This window comes from Dermacentor silvarum, chromosome 2, assembly GCF_013339745.2.
Source record: "Dermacentor silvarum isolate Dsil-2018 chromosome 2, BIME_Dsil_1.4, whole genome shotgun sequence".
NCBI classification, from domain to species: domain Eukaryota; kingdom Metazoa; phylum Arthropoda; class Arachnida; order Ixodida; family Ixodidae; genus Dermacentor; species Dermacentor silvarum.
Window position 1 is genome coordinate 133,884,058 of NC_051155.1, and position 23,759 is coordinate 133,907,816.

Genomic DNA, 23,759 nt, shown 5'->3' on the forward strand with positions numbered 1-23,759 from the left:
TGGCGGCGATCTTCTGCCTTGCCGGGTCTGTGGAGCACAGTGAGGTCTCCCAGTCCTCCCAGGTTTGGAGTGGTGTCGGGCCGCCAGGGGGAGGAGAAGCCGGACAGGCCAGGAGTATGTGGGTGAGGTTTGCTTTCGGCGCATTGTACAGAGGGCAGGAAGGTGGGATGGGTCTGTAGTGGGAGAGGAGGGATGGGGTAGGTAGGGTGCACGTTTGCAGACGGCGCCACATGTGTTGCTCCCTGGTAGTGAGGGAAGAGTGGGGCGGTGGGTATATTTGCCTCTCGGCGCGAGCATTCGCGATGAGCTGAGCGAAGATACACGCACGCTCCCTCGAGAAACCCCCCATGAGGTCCGCCTGTGCCCCGTTTCTCGACCCTCGGGCTAAAGAATCGGCGGCCTCATTGCCGGGGTTTCCCGAGTGCACGGGCACCCAGATGAGCTCAGCACTGCGGGAGAAGGGGGGATTCTGGGTCAGTATGTGGAAGGTGGCAGGGTGAACTCTGCCCCTAGTATAATTTAGCAGTGCAGTTTTAGAATCACTCAGGATGTAGGTAGCACTGGAGCTGCCGAGCGCTAGCGCTATAGCGATTTCTTCCGCTTCCTCTGGGTCCGTTCCCTGGGGTAGTTCCTTTATTAATGGAGGTGTGTTCAGTGTGTAAGCAACCGCTGTGGCTCCGTGCTGATCGCATGCAGCATCTACCCATATTGCGTTCTGTTCATCGCCGTACCGTTTATGAAGGGCTGCTGCTCTGGCTTTCCGCCGCTCGCGGTTTTGGTCGGGGTGCATGTTACGAGGGAGTGGTCGAATGCGTAGCGTTTGACGAATTTCCGTAGGAAGGGTTTTTAGAGAGTCATGATTAGCAGGGATGCGAATTTCGAGTTTGGAAAGTATATGCCTCCCGGTAGAGGTACTGGCTAGTCGGAGATATTGTGCCTGTAGGTGTGCTTCGGTTAGTTCTTGTATGGTGTTATGCATGCCTAACTCCGCCAGTCGTTCGTTACTGGTGCTTTTGGGCAGGCGGAGCGCAGCCTTGGTAGCTTGTCTGACTATAGAATTTATTGTTTGGGTTTCGGTTATATTGAGGTTGAGGTAGGGGGTAGAGTACAGTACTCTACTCATGGTATACGCTTGTACTACTCGCAGAGTATCTTCTTCCCGCAGGCCGTGAGCTTTATTTCTTACTCTGCGTATTAGCTGCTTGGTAGCTGCTAGCGTGCTCTTTAGGCATTTGATGGTTTCGGTATTTCTCCCATCTTGTTGCAGGTGGAGGCCAAGGATTTGAATGGTGTGGACCTGTGGGACCACCCTATCCTGTAGGTAGATTCTAATAGGAGTATGACACGTTCTACCCTTTGGCGGGATCAACAAATGTTCAGATTTTTCCGGTGAGCAGGTGAGGTCTACCTTGGTGACCTCTTCCTGTATTACCATTGCGGCTGTTTGCAGTGTTTCTTCGATTTGCGCGTCCGATCCATATGTAGTCCACAGGGTGATATCATCCGCGTACAGGGTATGGTCAAGATGGGGAATTAGCTGTAGCTTCCGCGCGAGCGGAATAAGTACTGCGTTAAAAGGGAATGGGGACAGCACTGAGCCTTGCGGTGTGCCTACGTTCGCTAGTGTGTAGCGGCGTGTACGAAGGTTGTCTACGCACATGCTGGCCGTTCGGTTTTGCAGGAAAGCCTTTATGTAGTTGTATGTTCGTTGGCCAACTCCTAGGTCTATCATGGCCTTTAGGATGGCCTCGTGCGTGACGTTGTCGAAAGCCTTCTTGAGGTCAATCGCCAGTACCGCTTTAGTGTGCGCAGGTATGAGGGGGTCCAGAATAGCTGTTGTGAGTTGCAGCATCACATCTTGCGTGGATAAGCCCGATCGGAAACCAATCATTGAGTGTGGGTATTGACCAGTGTCTTCCATGTGACCGTGCAATCTAGCTAGGATGACTTGCTCAAAGAGTTTGCCTAGGCTGGAGGTAAGGGAGATGGGGCGCATATTTTCTGGGGTAACTGGTTTGTTAGGTTTCGGTATTATTATGACCCTTCCATGTGTCCACTCCTCTGGCAGTGTGCCGCTCTGCCAATGCTTGTTGAAGATACCGGTAAGTTCTTGCAGGGCATTGTCGTCTAGGTTTCTAAAAGCGGCGTTTGTTATGCGATCTTCGCCTGGCGTGGTGTTGCTGAGTCTATGAAGTGCTGCTCAGACTTCTTGTATAGTTATGTCCCTGTCTAGTTCATTATTTGGTGGGCCGGCGAAATCCGGCAGTGGAGTGGAAGTGCCCGGCGAGGTGTGTCGGCTCTTAAGTTTCTGTAGTAGCGCCTGCGTGTCGTATTTATGGTTGTGTGTTAGTCGAGCGACAAGATTTCTAGTGTGTTGTTTACTTTTCATGGGATCAATCAGATGTTTTAAAAGATGCCACGCTCGAGCGGCACTGAGATTGCCTCTGAGACCCTCACATATCTGCTGCCAATTCTGTCTACGAACTTGTTGGCTGTAATCCTGAATTTGCTGTGCCAGCTCAGATATCCTGCTTTGGAGCTTCTTGTTGCGTTTTTGCTTAGCATATCTTTTCATGAGACTTTCATGCGCTTCTATCATATGCGCCAATTTTGAGGCCATAACTGGGACTTGCTGTTCTGGGCTATATTCCTTGGTGCACGCCGCTTGTTCCTCGAGGACTTGTGCTCTCCAGGCTAGCGCATCCACCGGCTCTGTTTGTTGGTTTGTTTCCCGCCGTTTTCTAAATTTATCCCAGTTGATTAATTTATGCTCTATTCTTTTTCGAGACGCTTGGGGACCTGAGACTTGACCTTCGATAATATAATGGTCACTGCCTAAAGTATGTGTTGTTCTATTCCATTGAAGGTTGTGGATGCGTCTGCCCATCGTGAGATCCGGACTTGTGTCCATCATTCCTGTTGTACCTTGTCTGGTGGGGCAGTCGAAATCATTGTACACCGTGAGCTGGGACTGTTGAGCTTGTGTCATGAGAACCTCCCCTCTGCCAGAAGTCCTCTGGTATCCCCAATCATTGTGCGCGCCACTCTCCGGCCACTATTATTGGTGTTTTATTTGCCGCTGCTGTAATTTGCGCTATTAGGTGAGCGCAGCGCGTTGCTGCCATGCTCGGCGGATTATATATATTGGCGATGAGTAAGGAATCCTGTTGAATGTCGAGTGGGATAACTTCAAGGACTACGTTTTATTTATTTATTTATTTATTTATTTATTTATTTATTTATTGATACCTCAAATGCCCCTGGTATGGGGTATTACATGAGGGGTGGGTTACATTAGTACGAGTTCTTCGATGAATGACTTGAAGTGGCACGGGTCGGAGTGGTGCGCAGCGTCGGTGGGCAGATGATTCCAGTCATTCGCTGTTCGAATGAAGAATGAGTTGAGGTGCGCAGTAGTGCGAGCAGGTGGTGGGTATACAGCTTTAGAGTGACTGTTGCGGAGCGAAAGGCGATGAGCAGGTACGATAATCGAGTGAGCAAGAGACGAGTGATAAAACTTGTGGTAGAGGGACAGGCGCGCTATTTTTCTGCGTGACACAAGACTGGGAAGATTAGCCGTATGTTTTAGATAAGTGACGCTAGAATAGTATGAATAATCTGAGAAGACAAATCTAATAGCACGGTTTTGAATAGACTCAAGAGATTTCTGTAGGTTAATCTGGTACGGGTTCCAAACTGCGCATGCGTATTCCAGCTTGGGACGAATGAACGTTTGGTACGTTAGCAATTTTACGTGAGGAGGGGTAAACTTAAGGTTACGCCGGACATAGCCAAGGACACGGTTAGCTTCATTTGTTATGCTTCCTATATGATGTGACCAGCTGAGGTCATTAGTCACTGTGATACCCAGGTACTTGTACGATGAAGCTAAAGATAATTCGGAGCCAAAAATGACGTACCTATGTGCTTGGTAGGAAGCTCGGCGGTGGAATGAGATCTGCGAAGTCTTCTTGATATTTAAACACATTAGCCAAGTTCTACACCAGTTTTCAACAGTTAGTAAATCGTTTTGAAGGGCAATGTTATCGTGGAAGCTATGGATAGGACGATAAAGGACACAATCGTCTGCGAAAAGTCGAATACAGGGGGAGATGTTTGTCGGTAGGTCATTGATGTAGATTAAAAAAGTAATGGTGCGAGGACGGTGCCCTGAGGAACTCCGGATATAACAGGCGCTAATGAGGAAGTATGCCCATTAATACAGACGAACTGTTGCCTGTTGTGTAGGAAGTCACACAGCCAGTCGAAGACAAAGGGGTTAAGATTTAGGTGTGAGAGCTTAAGGAATAGTCGTTTGTGTGGTACCTTGTCAAAGGCTTTCTCGAAGTCGAGGAACAGGGCGTCTATGGGAATATTGCGATCAATGCTTGAGCTGATGTCATGAGTAAATATTGCAACCTGGGTCTCACAAGATAAACCTTTTTGAAAACCATGTTGCTGTGGGTGAAAGAAGTCAACAGAGATTAGAAACTTGGTTACATGCGAATAAATGACGTGCTCCATTAATTTTGAAGCCACACACGTTAATGAAATCGGTCGATAGCTATTATGTGATGACGAAGTACCTTTCTTTGGGACTGGGATGATCATGCCCACCTTCCAGTCCTGTGGCACCACTCCTAATGACAGGGACTGTTGGAAAATGTGAGACAGGATGACACTTGTACTATGCTTGGTATTTTTTAACACCTTGGAGTTAATTCCGTCGATGCCTGCAGAAGATGACAATTTAACATTGTCAATGAGTTTGCTGATGCCATGAGCGCTGACTTGTATATCGGCATAGTAGGGTAACTAAATTCAGAAAAATTGGGCAGTTCATCATTCGGTTCGAGAGTGAATACTAAAGAAAAAGTTTCATTAAGTACATCAGGAACTACTGCTTCAGGAAGAGGGTTATTGTGATCGTCGCATAAAGAAACAGTTTTATGGTGGGCTGGTTTAATTGTTTTCCAGAATTGCTTTGGATTATTACGCAACATTGTAGGCAATGTAGTAGAAAGGAAACGTTGCTTGGCTTCCGCTGCACAGCGCTGAAATGTTTTTTCAGCCACCTGGTATCTTTCCCAAGCGCATGCGTTGTTAGTATTTTTGGCGGCTCGGAAAAGTCTCTTTGTTATTCAGGCGTTTTAAGTTGTTATTGAACCAAGGGGACGATACGCGCTCTGTAACATAAATGGTTGGTATATATCTATTAATTAGGTCACGCATTTTGTTTTTAAACAACAGCCAGTTTGTCTCAACTGATCTATCCAGAAAATCAACTAGGAACCAAGTGCAGAACTCAGTTAGGTCTCTATTCATGCTGCCATAATCTCCTTTATCGTACAGTGTTAATAATTTCTTTTCTTTTTTAGGGAGTAATAGTTTGCAATGAATGGAACCATGAACTATTACGTGGTCACTCAACCCAGGTAAAATTGTTAGTGACGAGACATTATCAGGGTGTGACGTCAACAAAAGATCTAGTATGTGTGCGCTTTTATCAGTAAGTCTCGTTGTTTCCAAGATTAGCTGTGTAAGACCAAATGTGAGGCACATGTTCAAAAATTCGCATTCTTCGTTATTCTTTGATAAAGATGATAACATATCAAGCCAGTTTATGGAGGGAAAGTTGAAGTCGCCGTATAAAATGATGGAAGCGTTACGGTGTGTGGACGTTATAGAGCAAAGTAATTCGTGTAGCGAAACAATGAAGGAAGGTTCAGCGTCAGGAGGGCGATAGCATACACCTAATATAACAGGTGGATATGAAGTTTTACAAACCAGGAATAAGGCTTCGATTGGCGTAGCAATGTTGATTAATGAGCAGTTAAGACTACGGTGGGTAGCCAGCATAACAGGCTACCGCCTCGGTCGCCAGCTACCGCCTCGGTCGCGACGAAAAATGTCAAAATCGGGGAAAGTGCATAACAGTTCCGAATCATCAACAGATGAATTCAGCCATGTTTCGGTAAGAGCAATTATTTTAGATTCAGTGGTTTCGACAAGGTATTGAAGTGAATCACGTTTTGGAAGAATGCTTCTAATGTTTGTGTAAAGAAATGGGAAAGGGTCACACGTATTTCTGGAGGCATTGCAAGGTAGCTATGTTTTATATGGGATGACCCTATTGTTGGAGTGATCAAATACGTAGCTCCTATTATCTATAATCAGCTTGTCGTGACGAAGCTTAAAAGCTTTCCCTTGGGATTTGCCATACTCAACGAGGCTCTTGCGGGCAACACTGGTGTTGCGGGAGTAGTCTTCGGATATTCTGAAGCCTGATCCTCTTAGTTTTTTTGCATTCGAAAGAATACGTTGTTTTGCTTTGAAGTTGGAGAGCATCAGAATGATAGGTCTGTTTTTACTTTGTTCGAATTTTCCGAGCCGGTGGGCGCGCTCTATGTCACTTGACTGGATATCAAGATTAAGGTTAGAGCTGCAGTGCTGTATAATTAGGCTTTCAGATTGATCCCACGTTTCACGTCCTGCATCTGGCAACCCAAAAAACACTAGGTTGTTACGACGCGACCTATTTTCAGCGTCGTCTATTCGTGCCGCCAGATTTGCAATGTCAGCGGCGTTACGCATTGTAAGGTCGTGGGTGTTATCTAACTTTGTTTTCATCGCAGCAATGCACGAACAGTCCTCCTCAATCTTGTCCAGTCTTTTTCTTATACTTTCAAACACCTTGTCATTTTGTGATAACTTGGTGCGAATCGATTTCATTTCATTTAGCAAGGAAGGTCTGTCCTGAGCGAATTTCGTCAAGGGCAGACATAATATCCCCCGACGTTTGCGTAGTAGCGGAACGAAGGCTAGGACCGGGATTTTCTTCGATGTCGCCGGCGAGTAGTAGTAGTTTTACCAAAATGCACGTACATTGTTTCACAGTGAGCAAGAAGCTGCGTGGGCCCGGCAGCACAACGAGGGCAGCGTAACTGGTGCGCTTAGCAAACAAAGAGCATTTGTTATTTACCTGCAAGAAAAGCAGATGCTGAACGTAAGGTGACCGCATCGTTGCCGTGCTGCCAGACCCACTGAGAGGGAGGGAGGGAGCGGCGATCCTCTTATCGAGCAAAGCTGATGCTTGTGTCGATCCGGTGGTTCCAGGGGCAGAGTATGACGGCAGCTGGAACAGCGTTGGCTCCGGTAGGGGCGCCGCAGGGCAAGTGCACTGTCGGCTGCTTCCGCTTTCCAGCTGGGGTGGTGACTCGAATACCGGGACGGGTGAGTGCAAGGTTTCTGTAGGAAGCCAGTCCTTGGATCGGTAATGGGAGCAACCGATCACGGGACTTTTGGTGACGGATAGTGGCAGCAATGCAAGAGCCTGCAAGAAAAGCAGATGCTGAACGTAAGGTGACCGCATCATTGCCGTGCTGCCAGACCCACTGAGAGGGAGGGAGGGAGCGGCGATCCTTTTATCGAGCAAAGCTGATGCTTGTGTCGATCCGGTGGTTCCAGGGGCAGAGTATGACGGCAGCTGGAATAGCGTTGGCTCCGGTAGGGGCGCCGCAGGGCAAGTGCGCTGTCGGCTGCTTCCGCTTTCCAGCTGGGGTGGTGACTCGAATACCGGGACGGGTGAGTGCAAGGTTTCTGTAGGAAGCCAGTCCTTGGATCGGTGATGGGAGCAACCGATCACGGGACTTTTGGTGACGGATAGTGGCAGCAATGCAAGAGCCTGCAAGAAAAGCAGATGCTGAACGTAAGGTGACCGCATCGTTGCCGTCCTGCCAGACCCACTTTTGTACTATGTGGGAAAATGAAAGTTGCGTATGCCTTATGAACCGCTTGATAAAGGTGGACACAACCGGAGTAGTATCGTTTGGTGAGTGATAAACAGTATATCCTGGGAGCGATATGCTTGTTTTAGGGTCCTGTAGCAGAATTAGGTCTGGTGGGTGTTCTTCATTTAGTATGAGTTGAATTAGCGCTTCTCGCTTACGGCGTATGCTGCGACAGTTCCAGTGCCAAAGTTTTAAAAGGGGAGGAGTCTTAGAATTAGATGAATCACCTGCCATTTTGCTGTCCAGAAGTTTGGGAAGTGGAGGGGGGATGAGTGGTATGGGGTAGGGGCACCGCCTGCATTTGGTTGGTTGCCTCCACCACCATTAGGCCCATCTGTGTCCTGAGCTGGTTACAGAAGGTATCTAGCTTGTTCTAAAAAATTTTGAAGTGTTCGTCAATGAGGCTGTCGATCTGAGCTTCGAGAGTTGGGAATCGAGCCTCGAGTGTTTGCAGGCGCTTGTCTAGGAATTGCTGAAATTCATCGCGCATCTGCTGTTGGAAGTGTGCTAGTTTCGCTGTTAATTTTGCCTCAAGTTTGGCTTCAAACTGAGCCTCCATCTCTGCTGTTTTGTCTGATTGCTCCAGCTCTGTTGTTTTGGCTGATGGCGGAGGAACGTCTTTTCTTTTCTTTTTGTATGTGGGGTGGAGGTTGAGGTTTCTGCGGGAGATGAACTCTGGTTGTCTAGGGGTAAAGGGTGACCAGTGGATGGGTGTGAGGGTTGGGTGATGGTTTGGGTGACAGGTGATGGGTGGGGTTGGGTGATGGCCTGTCGCAAGCTTCTTACCTCCTCTCGAAGACGGATCATCTCCTCGTCCCGGGGGTCTGGTTTGCGGACGATTCGTTCTGCCCATGTGAGCTCCTCGGGGGCCTTCGGGGGGGCTGATGGATTCCATCTTGGAAAATCTTCTGGGTGTAGCTGGCGTCTTCCGGTTGTTTCCCTGTTTACCGGTGGCTTCGTTGTTTGTTGTCGCTTCGTTGCTTTACACCATCCTGTTCCTGTAAGGTGCTCTCCGCCGCACAGAATGCATCGGGGCAAGCACTGACATGTTCTGTCTTCGCCGTGATCTTCGCCGCATCTTGGACATCTCGGTATTTTCGGTTCTGGACACACATCATATCTGTGTCCTGGGGCGCGACAGTTCGTGCAGGCCTCTGGTCGCGCCCTATATGGCATGCACAGGTGTACTCCCCCATAGTAGATGATTCTACAGGGAATGGGTCCCTGGGCAAAGGTTATAAGGATGGATTTAGACTTGCCCATGCGTCTTGCTAGTAGAATGCCTGCTTCCGGATTTCTCGCTTGTAGATATTGCAGAAGCTCTTCTTCCGTTTCATCCCAAAAAGCATTCGATATCACGCCTCTTAGTGTGTCCGCTGCAGGGACTATGTACGCTGCCACCCCATACGCTTTTGCGTTTAGTGTAATGCTTCTGATTTTAACCAGGTTAAGGGCTGCTTCCTGGTTAGTGGTGGCTACTGTGCACGTGTTGTTCATTGGGTGCACGCGTAGTTGCACTTCTTCTCCCATCGGTATCTTCGCCGTTTCGCAGAGACAGCGGAGCAGTAGCTGCGGTTGTATGTTGGGTAAGAATAGGCCTCCCTGTGAGCGGAAAACTACCTTAATCGCATGTTGTGGCAGTGGAGCCATTTGGCGACTTTTGCGCTTCACTTGCTGCGTTGCACGCAAGTGCGCCGGGTTCGGGCGGTACGTCGGACGCCACGTCGACGCGGGGAGCGTTCCGGTGCGTTCCGCGGATGCCTTCTGTTTTCCGCGTACCCCGTTTGTATATTCCATTCGGGCTTTTGACTGGGACTTGCCTTGATAGGTTCCGATGATCTTAGTCCAGTCTGCTGGGTCGTAGTCCTCTTCTCGGAGGGTAGTTCCTTCGACTTGTACTTCCATCATCGTGGGCTGCCGGTGATTCCCCGAGCTAGATCTCGCGCCTGGCATGGCGCGGCCTGTACGGCGTGTCGGTCTTCTTTGTCCAATAAGTCACGTTTGCTGGACGATATGGTCGCCAAACTTGGTGAGTGGCCTCCACTCACCTTCGGGTAGCTACACGGCAAGTTTCTTGAAACGAGATGACAATTTACCAGAAGGGCAGCATCGGTCTCAGGGAGCCGATCTTGCATGCGTCCGCACTCGCCCGTTACCTGGACGCGTCTCCGCCTATGATAAGGCTAAGTCAAAGGAACCATAATGCTCGCGAAATGTCGAATGATGCATCACACGAGCGAACATAGGTGAAATAAGCTTCGCAGCAGCTGCAGAGAGGTGGGATTTAGGATTTCGATCTATACTGCAATATTGTCGGCGTTCGGAAGAATACTCTTGGCGCCACTATCGCGTTAGTACTGTTTAGGTGTTTCCTTCGGTCCTCGTCTTGTCTGTCGTCTTGCCTTCCTTACTTTTGTTCGAAATAATACGTTCTTTGAAAACAACGTGACGAAGGAATGTGAGTTTTTGTGCACCGATCTGGTATTCCTTGAAGTCAAGCTGAAAATCCATGTTGCAAAGACACCACTGATGTTCCCGGAGGGACTACTCAAGCAGTTCGAGTGAGCTGATAATTCAGGATAAAAAAACGACGTCTACTGGATAACACGGGAAAGTCTTCCACTTCAGGCTGTACAACAAAATATGTATAGTTGGCTCAGAGCTCAGACCATTCTACAGCCTCAAAGCATATTAATCAATTCATTTAAGCCGCCATGGATTCCAAGGCCATCTGCCAGTAGTCGGTGCGTAAATCAGGTGATGAAAAGAGCTTTATTGCTTGCAAGCAGTTCAGAGCTTAATTGATTTTCTCAAAGGACAAAGTACCGACCTCTCCCTTCGTGGTGCGAAGGGAGAGGTCGGATAAAGGCGTCAGAACTTTTCTTAGTAGGCGACAGAGTTGGGCGGAAATTACGGACGCGGCGGCTCCTGTATCGACAAGCGCCAGGACGGCAATCCCTTCGAAACACACTTCAATTACGTTGGCTGGAGTGGTGCGAGGACGAGTTCGTGCCTCGGGAACTGCGGCCATCAGTTTTCCTGCTCGTCGGGTTCGGTACGGTGACGCATCGGAGAAAGCGAGCGACGTCGGGGAGACGGTGAGCGGCGGGCAGACGTGGGTGGGCGATCAGGGCAAAAGGAAGAGGTAGGAAAGCTGGAAGGCGAAGAGGAAAACTGAGCGAGGAAAGGTGGCGCTCGCCAGATGTTCGGAAAAGGAAGCATGCGACGACGGCAATGGCGCTCCACATGACCAGCAGCACCACAAGCAAAACATATTGGACGGTCATCGAAGGTGCGCCATTGTTGGGGGTAAGCTCCGACTCGTAGCTGAGAAGTCGGAAAATGCCGTCGGTCAGGTAGCGGCATAGGTGGCGGCGAAAAGGTCGGTGGTCGATGCATAGGGGGCGGCGAGAGTGTTTGTGGACGAGGCCGGGCTACTGCTTGTGCTTTCGTGAGAGGTGCAGTGACTGGCTTCGGATCATGGGCTGGAGGAATTGCTTGGGAAACTTGCTCCTGGATGTAGTCGCGGATCGCAGGCGCCAAAGAGAGTGGTGGTTCCGGGACACAAGACATCAATGATAGCTGGCGAGCGACCTCTGCGCTAACAAATTGCTGAATCTTGAGTAACAGAGAAGCATGGTCGTCTCCAAATCCAAGGCTGGACCGAGAGTCCGCGGGCGCTGGGGACGTCGGGTATGAAGCCGTTGCCTGCGCAACTCGTCGTAACTCTGGAACAATTCTATCACTTCGACGACAGTGCTAGGACTCTTCGATAATAACATTTGGAACGCGTCGTCCTCAATACCCTTCATGATATGTTTGATCATCTTCTCCTCTGACATGACGCGTTCACCCGTTTGCCAAGGTGAACAATGTCCTCAATGTAGCTCGTGAAATTCTCTCCGATCTCTTGGGATCGTGTACGCAAGCGGTGTTCTGCATGGAGCTTTCTTATTGCTGGCCGACCAAAAACTTGGGTAAACATGGTCTTGAAGACCAACCACATAGTGAGGTCACTTTCATGGTTTAGAAACCATAGTTTCGCAACGTCCGACAGATAGAATGCTAAGGTTCTCAACTTGGTAGCATCGTCCCAATGGTTATGGGCACTCACTTGCTCGTATGAGGAGATCCAATCTTCAACGTCTTCTTAATCTGTGCCGGAGAAGATAGGGGATCTCGCTGACGCAAGACACCGGCACAAACCTGGGTGGGCGGCGATGGTGGAGGAGTTGGAGGAGTGCGGCTTGCGTCGTCGGGCATGATGGGGGGTAGAGTGTGACTCCGAAGTTTCAGGGTGGTCGAAACCCAGCAACCTCCACCACTTGCTAAGAGGTTTATTAGCAATGAGCGCAGGCGAACGGGAAGCGGTCACAAGCGTTCGGCCAAGGACAGCAACCACGAGCTCATGCTGGTGGCGATGCCGCTGAGGCGCAAGCTACTCTTCTTCATTATAGACCATACAATTGAGCTTGGGTCGTACGCAGTGGCTGTCACGCTCGAGCACTCACAATTCCGATTAGTTCAGGCCTCGTGGTGATGGCTCGGCGGACTTGGCTCCGACGGTGGTGCGTACGGGCGGCGGTTGGCGACGCGCCAATAGGCAGGAACCGGTCCAGGCGCAGGTACACAGCTCCAGCAGGTATTCGGGTCAACCTGGACACCAGCGGCACGGTCCAAGTTCAGGGTGGCACCAGGACGTAGGCCAGTTCCGGAGCGTCAGCTCTGTGACGTATCCCGAGCTCGGTAGGGCAGCGGTGGGGTGAGAGCCCGAACGAAGCCCAGCACAGCAGTGGAGTGAGAGCCAGGACGAAGCTCAGCACAGCAGTGGGGTGAGAGCCGTGAGGAGGCTCAGCTCAGCAGGACCCGCGACGATGGTAAAAGCTGTGGCATTTCCTTTGTTGATGAACTTCGCAATTACGCATAAGAAAAGCTTTATGTTTATTACTTTGTGATTTTCATTCAAGCTTATGCTAAAAAAAAATGTCACAGTTTCGCCCTAAGGGCGAAGCAATGAATGCGATAGCAACACAGCAATGTCATACGAAGTAAGGTGAGCGGCTTTGGTAGCAACAACACGCAGAACTGTTGTCGACGCCATCGGCGTTTTGCCCGCGTTAGCTCAAAATGCGTGCGGCGTTGGTGACTGTTGCTGGAGCCTCTGATATAAATAGGCACTTGGTGCCGCAGCTAAACGTCGCCTCCCTTCCCTCCCCCTCCCCCACGGCCTCTCGCGCGTCCGAAGAAGGCGCGTTTGCTCTACATATATGGTGATTGTAAAGGAGAAAAGAGACGCCTACTTCTGCAGCCCTTAAGCGAGCACGGCGCAGAACGCGCGTTTGTTCTCCGCCGTGCGTTCACTCCCCGTGAAAGACGCGCCCCTCGCGCCCTTTCACTCGCACATACAGCGTTCGGCGCGCGGCGACGATTTCATCTCCAAATGACGTCATACGGAACCTCACGGCGACGGCGACGGCGACGGCGACGGCGACGCCGACGGCAGAAATCTGCTTTTGAGTGTCCATATAATTGCTATCGCAATAAAATTCAGAAAGTAAAATATATTTTTATGTAATTAGTTGGTTTTCAGATAACTTAGTGTAATACATGTAGTTCAAACCAGATAAGCCATTGCATAACCAGAGCCAGCTTACGCTATATACACATGCATTTGATAGGGTTAATAGGAGGTAAGTCGTCCTCCTCCCGGCGAACATGTTTTGAAGTACACCAGCTCCTGACCATTACAACGATGAGCCCACCATGCGGTAACTATACTCCTACCTTTCTGAAACACTTTCAGCTCATTTTGCATTAAGTGGTAGGCTCAGTAGCAAGTACACAAGCCGGTAAGCAGTCAATAGACGAGACAGCTTTGGGACGTTCTCCGCATTTTAGTCTACTTTTCAATCAATGTACTGGCAGGGCGTTCTCTTTAGTAGATATGCCTTCCTCATCATTCGAACATCAAGGGGTGGGTGCACATTTTAACTACAATATTGATTTTATTTTTAACACGAAAGTGTTTTATTCCGGGGTCCACCAAGACTTCAGTGACGTATTTCCGTCACGGAAATACGTCATAGAACATAATACAAAAAAGAAACCAGAAGAAAAAGTTCCACAAACATGCAAAATTTGGAAATCGAACCCACGATCTCTCGGTCCGCGACGATAGATCGCCGAGCGTTTAACCCATTGCGCCACAACGCAATTGCAGAGAGCTACACAGACGCGCCTTATATATCTAACACTCCTCCGTGTACCCGCGCTCTTGCTCGAGGCGGTGCCGCCGCCTACGAGCAGAAAAGAGAAGTACTGCATTATGACACTAACGCGCACCGACAGTGAACGCTTCGGTAGTCTCAGCACTACGACTATAGTGCCTAGAATATACTTACTAGTGTGCCGACCGCCGGGCGTTTCTAATGGGAGACGCTGGCACCGCCGGTGATGCCTTCCGCCGGAGGCCACCAGACGGCGACACTGTTTGGGACCGTGCTAACCGAGCGGCGCATCGCGCGTCGCTTGCGCTTCGGATGCACTTTGGATGCGCGTTCGTAAGCGCAGTCGGTTGCGGCGCGTTGTAGCTTTCGAGCAAGTAGCATGTGGTGCCTCCGCATGTCATTGAAGACACGTTTCACTTTCGTGTTCTATACCGATTCCTATATAAGAGGGATCAACCACATTTTTTTATCGTTCCTTTAGTTACCTACACTTCGAACAGCCGGTGCGTGATAGTGATGTAGCAAGTTTTTGCCAGCTTCTCTCATAGTGGCGCCTTGCTTGTTTCTGGCATCAAAGAGGCTTGATCTCTCAAACCGAGGACACATAAACAAGCGGCTTCCTGCAACTGGAGAAATATGTTAATACAACGCACTGCAATTCCCTCTTCGTTATCACGAGCACAAGCGCAAGTCGCATATTAAGAGCAAAAGCTCCTTTGATATAAACAACCTTTTTTTTCTTTCATATCTGGGGCACCACTTAGTCCTTCGTTAAAATCTAGAGCACAAACTATTGACCTATCCCCTGGTCAATCTTCATCAAATGAGAATTATATTAGCCGGAGAATAAATTGGTTTGCAGTCACTGCCTACCTTCAAATGGCAAAGTACACGAAATGGGATGGTGAGCCTGACGCTTCTGGAACCAGTCGTTGTTAAAAACATTGCGCGCATGTGCCTCCTGCCAACAGTGATCTGCATCCTCTAGTGGCACAGTTTTTTTCCAGCAGCTGTAGCGCGATAGTTTTTTTTTTCTTTTTGTTTACGCATTGGTTTTCTTTTTTTGGCCCGGCAACAGCGGCCTCCAGCTGTGACTTCAACGTTGAAGCAGCGTTGTAGTAATGCGGAAAATGAAACAAGGCTTGACAGTAACGTAAAAACACTTCCGCGGATATGGCACGGTATCTTAACATGAACGATTAATGTCGCAATGTAAGAACTATCCACGGCTAAACATGAGCTTGATTTTCTTAGATTGCGTCACTGAAAGGTCATTGTCATTACTAAGATTTTTTTAGTATGCAATTACCACCTCCCGTCCCTATTTCCATTTACGAACGCAGCCTAAAGTTCTTAGAAATGTCATGCTTTGACGCTCTTATTTGGCTCATAACAAAATCGAAACAATGTAAGCTTTGCAAATTACAACGGAGACCGTTTACAGCTTTGAACATCTTGGTTTATGACTGTGTCTCAAGCTCTTTACATGCTGAATGTGTATTTAAGGACCTTACAGAGCCGATAACCATCGAAGGTTGTGAGGGCCCCTCATGATGCCAAAGGGGGCCACTGTATAGGTTAGGTCTAAATTTTCTAAGTGACCAGCCAATGGCCGAACATCCTTTCTCGGTAACCAAGTTATTTCACTCATCATTGGAGACGCTGGTTCATCACTGGGTCCAGCAGCACTTACACCTATATGAACTGCTGAAGGAATGGTATGGGATCAATCTGCAGAGCAGATGAGCGGCGAATGCAAAGAACGTACGAGTGCACATGGCATTGCGCGCGAATGCGTGATCCCACACTGGATGGCAGCTTGAAAGCCTTGTGTCACCGATGAGCCTATGATAAGGAGGAGGAGGAGGAAAAAACTTTATTCTGACAGGGCATTTGGGACCTCCCTGGTCCCCTGGGTCCCCGCGCGACCCCACCGCACTCAAACGTCCATGTTTAACTTGTCCATGACGTTAGCAGCCTGGATGGCGGCGATCTTCTGCCTTGCCGGGTCTGTGGAGCACAGTGAGGTCTCCCAGTCCTCCCAGGTTTGGAGTGGTGTCGGGCCGCCAGGGGGAGGAGAAGCCGGAGAGGCCAGGAGTATGTGGGTGAGGTTTGCTTTCGGCGCATTGTACAGAGGGCAGGAAGGTGGGATGGGTCTGTAGTGGGAGAGGAGGGATGGGGTAGGTAGGGTGCACGTTTGCAGACGGCGCCACATGTGTTGCTCCCTGGTAGTGAGGGAAGAGTGTGGCGGTGGGTATATTTGCCTCTCGGCGCGAGCATTCGCGATGAGCTCAGCGAAGGTACACGCACGCTCCCTCGAGAAACCCCCCATGAGGTCCGCCTGTGCCCCGTTTCTCGACCCTCGGGCTAAAGAATCGGCGGCCTCATTGCCGGGGTTTCCCGAGTGCACGGGCACCCAGATGAGCTCAGCACTGCGGGAGAAGGGGGGATTCTGGGTCAGTATGTGGAAGGTGGCAGGGTGAACTCTGCCGCTAGTATAATTTAGCAGTGCAGTTTTAGAATCACTCAGGATGTAGGTAGCACTGGAGCTGCCGAGCGCTAGCGCTATAGCGATCTCTTCCGCTTACTCTGGGTCCGTTCCCTGGGGTTGTTCCTTTATTAATGGAGGTGTGTTCAGTGTGTAAGCAACCACTGTGGCTCCGTGCTGATCGCATGCAGCATCTACCCATATTGCGTTCTGTTCATCGCCGTACCGTTTATGAAGGGCTGCTGCTCTGGCTTTCCGCCGCTCGCGGTTTTGGTCGGGGTGCATGTTACGAGGGAGTGGTCGAATGCGTAGCGTTTGACGAATTTCCGTAGGAAGGGTTTTTAGAGAGTCATGATTAGCAGGGATGCGAATTTCGAGTTTGGAAAGTATATGCCTCCCGGTAGAGGTACTGGCTAGTCGGAGATATTGTGCCTGTAGGTGTGCTTCGGTTAGTTCTTGTATGGTGTTATGCATGCCTAACTCCGCCAGTCGTTCGTTACTGGTGCTTTTGGGCAGGCGGAGCGCAGCCTTGGTAGCTTGTCTGACTATAGAATTTATTGTTTGGGTTTCGGTTATATTGAGGTTGAGGTAGGGGGTAGAGTACAGTACTCTACTCATGGTATACGCTTGTACTACTCGCAGAGTATCTTCTTCCCGCAGGCCGTGAGCTTTATTTGTTACTCTGCGTATTAGCTGCTTGGTAGCTGCTAGCGTGCTCTTTAGGCATTTGATGGTTTCGGTATTTCTCCCATCTTGTTGCAGGTGGAGGCCAATGATTTGAATGGTGTGGACCTGTGGGACCACCCTATCCTGTAGGTAGATTCTAATAGGAGTATGACACGTTCTACCCTTTGGCGGGATCAACAAATGTTCAGATTTTTCCGGTGAGCAGGTGAGGTCTACCTTGGTGACCTCTTCCTGTATTACCATTGCGGCTGTTTGCAGTGTTTCTTCGATTTGCGCGTCCGATCCATATGTAGTCCACAGGGTGATATCATCCGCGTACAGGGTATGGTCAAGATGGGGAATTAGCTGTAGCTTCCGCGCGAGCGGAATAAGTACTGCGTTAAAAAGGAATGGGGACAGCACTGAGCCTTGCGGTGTGCCTACGTTCGCTAGTGTGTAGCGGCGTGTACGAAGGTTGTCTACGCACATGCTGGCCGTTCGGTTTTGCAGGAAAGCCTTTATGTAGTTGTATGTTCGTTGGCCAACTCCTAGGTCTATCATGGCCTTTAGGATGGCCTCGTGCGTGACGTTGTCGAAAGCCTTCTTGAGGTCAATCGCCAGTACCGCTTTAGTGTGCGCAGGTATGAGGGGGTCCAGAATAGCTGTTGTGAGTTGCAGCATCACATCTTGCGTGGATAAGCCCGATCGGAAACCAATCATTGAGTGTGGGTATTGACCAGTGTCTTCCATGTGACCGTGCAATCTAGCTAGGATGACTTGCTCAAAGAGTTTGCCTAGGCTGGAGGTAAGGGAGATGGGGCGCATATTTTCTGGGGTAACTGGTTTGTTAGGTTTCGGTATTATTATGACCCTTCCATGTGTCCACTCCTCTGGCAGTGTGCCGCTCTGCCAATGCTTGTTGAAGATACCGGTAAGTTCTTGCAGGGAATTGTCGTCTAGGTTTCTAAGAGCGGCGTTTGTTATGCGATCTTCGCCTGGCGTGGTGTTGCTGAGTCTATGAAGTGCTGCTCAGACTTCTTGTATAGTTATGTCCCGGTCTAGTTCATTATTTGGTGGGCCGGCGAAATCCGGCAGTGGAGTGGAAGTGCCCGGCGAGGTGTGTCGGCTCTTAAGTTTCTGTAGTAGCGCCTGCGTGTCGTATTTATGGTTGTGTGTTAGTCGAGCGACAAGATTTCTAGTGTGTTGTTTACTTTTCATGGGATCAATCAGATGTTTTAAAAGATGCCACGCTCGAGCGGCACTGAGATTGCCTCTGAGACCCTCACATATCTGCTGCCAATTCTGTCTACGAACTTGTTGGCTGTAATCCTGAATTTGCTGTGCCAGCTCAGATATCCTGCTTTGGAGCTTCTTGTTGCGTTTTTGCTTAGCATATCTTTTCATGAGACTTTCATGCGCTTCTATCATATGCGCCAATTTTGAGGCCATAACTGGGACTTGCTGTTCTGGGCTATATTCCTTGGTGCACGCCGCTTGTTCCTCGAGGACTTGTGCTCTCCAGGCTAGCGCATCCACCGGCTCTGTTTGTTGGTTTGTTTCCCGCCGTTTTCTAAATTTATCCCAGTTGATTAATTTATGCTCTATTCTTTTTCGAGACGCTTGGGGACCTGAGACTTGACCTTCGATAATATAATGGTCACTGCCTAAAGTATGTGTTGTTCTATTCCATTGAAGGTTGTGGATGCGTCTGCCCATCGTGAGATCCAGACTTGTGTCCATCATTCCTGTTGTACCTTGTCTGGTGGGGCAGTCGAAATCATTGTACACCGTGAGCTGGGACTGTTGAGCTTGTGTCATGAGAACCTCCCCTCTGCCAGAAGTCCTCTGGTATCCCCAATCATTGTGCGCGCCACTCTCCGGCCACTATTATTGGTGTTTTATTTGCCGCTGCTGTAATTTGCGCTATTAGGTGAGCGCAGCGCGTTGCTGCCATGCTCGGCGGATTATATATATTGGCGATGAGTAAGGAATCCTGTTGAATGTCGAGTGGGATAACTTCAAGGACTACGTTTTATTTATTTATTTATTTATTTATTGATACCTCAAATGCCCCTGGTATGGGGTATTACATGAGGGGTGGGTTACATTAGTACGAGTTCTTCGATGAATGACTTGAAGTGGCACGGGTCGGAGTGGTGCGCAGCGTCGGTGGGCAGATGATTCCAGTCATTCGCTGTTCGAATGAAGAATGAGTTGAGGTGCGCAGTAGTGCGAGCAGGTGGTGGGTATACAGCTTTAGAGTGACTGTTGCGGAGCGAAAGGCGATGAGCAGGTACAATAATCGAGTGAGCAAGAGACGAGTGATAAAACTTGTGGTAGAGGGACAGGCGCGCTATTTTTCTGCGTGACACAAGACTGGGAAGATTAGCCGTATGTTTTAGATAAGTGACGCTAGAATAGTATGAATAATCTGAGAAGACAAATCTAATAGCACGGTTTTGAATAGACTCAAGAGATTTCTGTAGGTTAATCTGGTACGGGTCCCAAACTGCGCATGCGTATTCCAGCTTGGGACGAATGAACGTTTGGTACGTTAGCAATTTTACGTGAGGAGGGGTAAACTTAAGGTTACGCCGGACATAGCCAAGGACACGGTTAGCTTCATTTGTTATGCTTCCTATATGATGTGACCAGCTGAGGTCATTAGTCACTGTGATACCCAGGTACTTGTACGATGAAGCTAAAGATAATTCGGAGCCAAAAATGACGTACCTATGTGCTTGGTAGGAAGCTCGGCGGTGGAATGAGATCTGCGAAGTCTTCTTGATATTTAAACACATTAGCCAAGTTCTACACCAGTTTTCAACAGTTAGTAAATCGTTTTGAAGGGAAATGTTATCGTGGAAGCTATGGATAGGACGATAAAGGACACAATCGTCTGCGAAAAGTCGAATACAGGGGTAGATGTTTGTCGGTAGGTCATTGATGTAGATTAAAAAAGTAATGGTCCGAGGACGGTGCCCTGAGGAACTCCGGATATAACAGGCGCTAATGAGGAAGTATGCCCATTAATACAGACGAACTGTTGCCTGTTGTGTAGGAAGTCACACAGCCAGTCGAAGACAAAGGGGTTAAGATTTAGGTGTGAGAGCATAAGGAATAGTCGTTTGTGTGGTACCTTGTCAAAGGCTTTCTCGAAGTCGAGGAACAGGGCGTCTATGGGAATATTGCGATCAATGCTTGAGCTGATGTCATGAGTAAATATTGCAACCTGGGTCTCACAAGATAAACCTTTCTGAAAACCATGTTGCTGTGGGTGAAAGAAGTCAACAGAGATTAGAAACTTGGTTACATGCGAATAAATGACGTGCTCCATTAATTTTGAAGCCACACACGTTAATGAAATCGGTCGATAGCTATTATGTGATGACGAAGTACCTTTCTTTGGGACTGGGATGATCATGCCCACCTTCCAGTCCTGTGGCACCACTCCTAATGACAGGGACTGTTGGAAAATGTGAGACAGGATGACACTTGTACTATGCTTGGTATTTTTAACACCTTGGAGTTAATTCCGTCGATGCCTGCAGAAGATGACAATTTAACATTGTCAATGAGTTTGCTGATGCCATGAGGGCTGACTTGTATATCGGGCATAGTAGGGTAACTAAATTCAGAAAAATTGGGCAGTTCATCATTCGGTTCGAGAATGAATACAGAAGAAAAAGTTTCATTAAGTACATCAGGAACTACTGCTTCAGGAAGAGGGTTATTGTGATCGTCGCATAAAGAAACAGTTTTATGGTGGGCTGGTTTAATTGTTTTCCAGAATTGCTTTGGATTATTACGCAACATTGTAGGCAATGTAGTAGAAAGGAAACGTTGCTTGGCTTCCGCTGCACAGCGCTGAAATGTTTTTTCAGCCACCTGGTATCTTTCCCAAGCGCATGCGTTGTTAGTATTTTTGGCGGCTCGGAAAAGTCTCTTCTTTTTGTTATTCAGGCGTTTTAAGTTGTTATTGAACCAAGGGGACGATACGCGCTCTGTAACATAAATGGTTGGTATATATCTATTAATTAGGTCACGCATTTTGTTTTTAAACAACAGCCAGTTTGTCTCAACTGATCTATCCAGAAAATCAACTAGGAACCAAGTGCAGAACTCAGTTAGGTCTCTATTCATGCTGCCATAATCTCCTTTATCGTACAGTGTTAATAATTTCTTTTCTTTTTTAGGGAGTAATAGTTTGCAATGAAAGGAACCATGAACTATTACGTGGTCACTCAACCCAGGTAAAATTGTTAGTGACGAGACATTATCAGGGTGTGACGTCAACAAAAGATCTAGTATGTGTGCGCTTTTATCAGTAAGTCTCGTTGTTTCCAAGATTAGCTGTGTAAGACCAAATGTGAGGCACATGTTCAAAATTCGCATTCTTCGTTATTCTTTGATAAAGATGATAACATATCAAGCCAGTTTATGGAGGGAAAGTTGAAGTCGCCGTATAAAATGATGGAAGCGTTACGGTGTGTGGACGTTATAGAGCAAAGTAATTCGTGTAGCGAAACAATGAAGGAAGGTTCAGCGTCAGGAGGGCGATAGCATACACCTAATATAACAGGTGGATATGAAGTTTTACAAACCAGGAATAAGGCTTCGATTGGCGTAGCAATGTTGATTAATGAGCAGTTAAGACTACGGTGGGTAGCCAGCATAACACCACCGCCCCGCCTACCGCCTCGGTCGCGACGAAAAATGTCAAAATCGGGGAAAGTGCATAACAGTTCCGAATCATCAACAGATGAATTCAGCCATGTTTCGGTAAGAGCAATTATTTTAGATTCAGTGGTTTCGACAAGGTATTGAAGTGAATCACGTTTTGGAAGAATGCTTCTAATGTTTGTGTAAAGAAATGGGAAAGGGTCACACGTATTTCTGGAGGCATTGCAAGGTAGCTATGTTTTATATGGGATGACCCTATTGTTGGAGTGATCAAATACGTAGCTCCTATTATCTATAATCAGCTTGTCGTGACGAAGCTTAAAAGCTTTCCCTTGGGATTTGTCATACTCAACGAGGCTCTTGCGGGCAACACGGGTGTTGCGGGAGTAGTCTTCGGATATTCTGAAGCCTGATCCTCTTAGTTTTTTTTTGCATTCGAAAGAATACGTTGTTTTGCTTTGAAGTTGGAGAGCATCAGAATGATAGGTCTGTTTTTACTTTGTTCGAATTTTCCGATCCGGTGGGCGCGCTCTATGTCACTTGACTGGATATCAAGATTAAGGTTAGAGCTGCAGTGCTGTATAATTAGGCTTTCAGATTGATCCCACGTTTCACGTCCTGCATCTGGCAACCCAAAAAACACTAGGTTGTTACGACGCGACCTATTTTCAGCGTCGTCTATTCGTGCCGCCAGATTTGCAATGTCAGCGGCGTTACGCATTGTAAGGTCGTGGGTGTTATCTAACTTTGTTTTCATCGCAGCAATGCACGAACAGTCCTCCTCAATCTTGTCCAGTCTTTTTCTTATACTTTCAAACACCTTGTCATTTTGTGATAACTTGGTGCGAATCGATTTCATTTCATTTAGCAAGGAGGTCTGTCCTGAGCGAATTTCGTCAAGGGCAGACATAATAACCCCCGACGTTTGCGTAGTAGCGGAACGAAGGCTAGGACCGGGATTTTCTTCGATGTCGCCGGCGACTGGTAGCAGTTTTACCAAAATGCACGTACATTGTTTCACAGTGAGCAAGAAGCTGCGTGGGCCCGGCAGCACAACGAGGGCAGCGTAACTGGTGCGCTTAGCAAACAAAGAGCATTTGTTATTTACCTGCAAGAAAAGCAGATGCTGAACGTAAGGTGACCGCATCGTTGCCGTGCTGCCAGACCCACTGAGAGGGAGGGAGGGAGCGGCGATCCTTTTATCGAGCAAAGCTGATGCTTGTGTCGATCCGGTGGTTCCAGGGGCAGAGTATGACGGCAGCTGGAACAGCGTTGGCTCCGGTAGGGGCGCCGCAGGGCAAGTGCGCTGTCGGCTGCTTCCGCTTTCCAGCTGGGGTGGTGACTCGAATACCGGGACGGGTGAGTGCAAGGTTTCTGTAGGAAGCCAGTCCTTGGATCGGTAATGGGAGCAACCGATCACGGGACTTTTGGTGACGGATAGTGGCAGCAATGCAAGAGCCTGCAAGAAAAGCAGATGCTGAACGTAAGGTGACCGCATCGTTGCCGTGCTGCCAGACCCACTGAGAGGGAGGGAGGGAGCGGCGATCCTTTTATCGAGCAAAGCTGATGCTTGTGTCGATCCGGTGGTTCCCGGGGCAGAGTATGACGGCAGCTGGAATAGCGTTGGCTCCGGTAGGGGCGCCGCAGGGCAAGTGCGCTGTCGGCTGCTTCCGCTTTCCAGCTGGGGTGGTGACTCGAATACCGGGACGGGTGAGTGCAAGGTTTCTGTAGGAAGCCAGTCCTTGGATCGGTGATGGGAGCAACCGATCACGGGACTTTTGGTGACGGATAGTGGCAGCAATGCAAGAGCCTGCAAGAAAAGCAGATGCTGAACGTAAGGTGACCGCATCGTTGCCGTCCTGCCAGACCCACTTTTGTACTATGTGGGAAAATGAAAGTTGCGTA

At 48.7% G+C, this 23,759-nt stretch overlaps 2 protein-coding genes across 3 annotated transcripts in view; both read right to left on the reverse strand.

Moving 5' to 3' along the window:
- Positions 1-23,759, reverse strand: part of LOC119441785 (uncharacterized) — a 74,387-nt gene that overhangs the window by 43,404 nt on the left and 7,224 nt on the right. The window contains exon 1 of one of the 2 annotated variants that reach the window (XM_049661617.1): positions 14,891-14,999. The exons of the other annotated variant lie outside the window; for it this stretch is intronic. The gene's annotated coding sequence lies outside the window, so the exon portion shown is untranslated. Of the gene's footprint in view, positions 1-14,890; positions 15,000-23,759 lie in introns of those variants that run through there. 2 annotated transcript variants of the gene reach the window in all.
- LOC125943535 (uncharacterized) overlaps positions 1-23,759 on the reverse strand; it is a 42,684-nt gene that overhangs the window by 2,371 nt on the left and 16,554 nt on the right. The window contains exons 4-5 of the mRNA XM_049662902.1: positions 22,963-23,664; positions 6,983-7,684 (exon numbers count right to left, since the gene is read on the reverse strand). Coding sequence (XP_049518859.1) covers positions 6,983-7,684; positions 22,963-23,664 — 1,404 coding nt within the window. The remainder of the gene's footprint in view (positions 1-6,982; positions 7,685-22,962; positions 23,665-23,759) is intronic.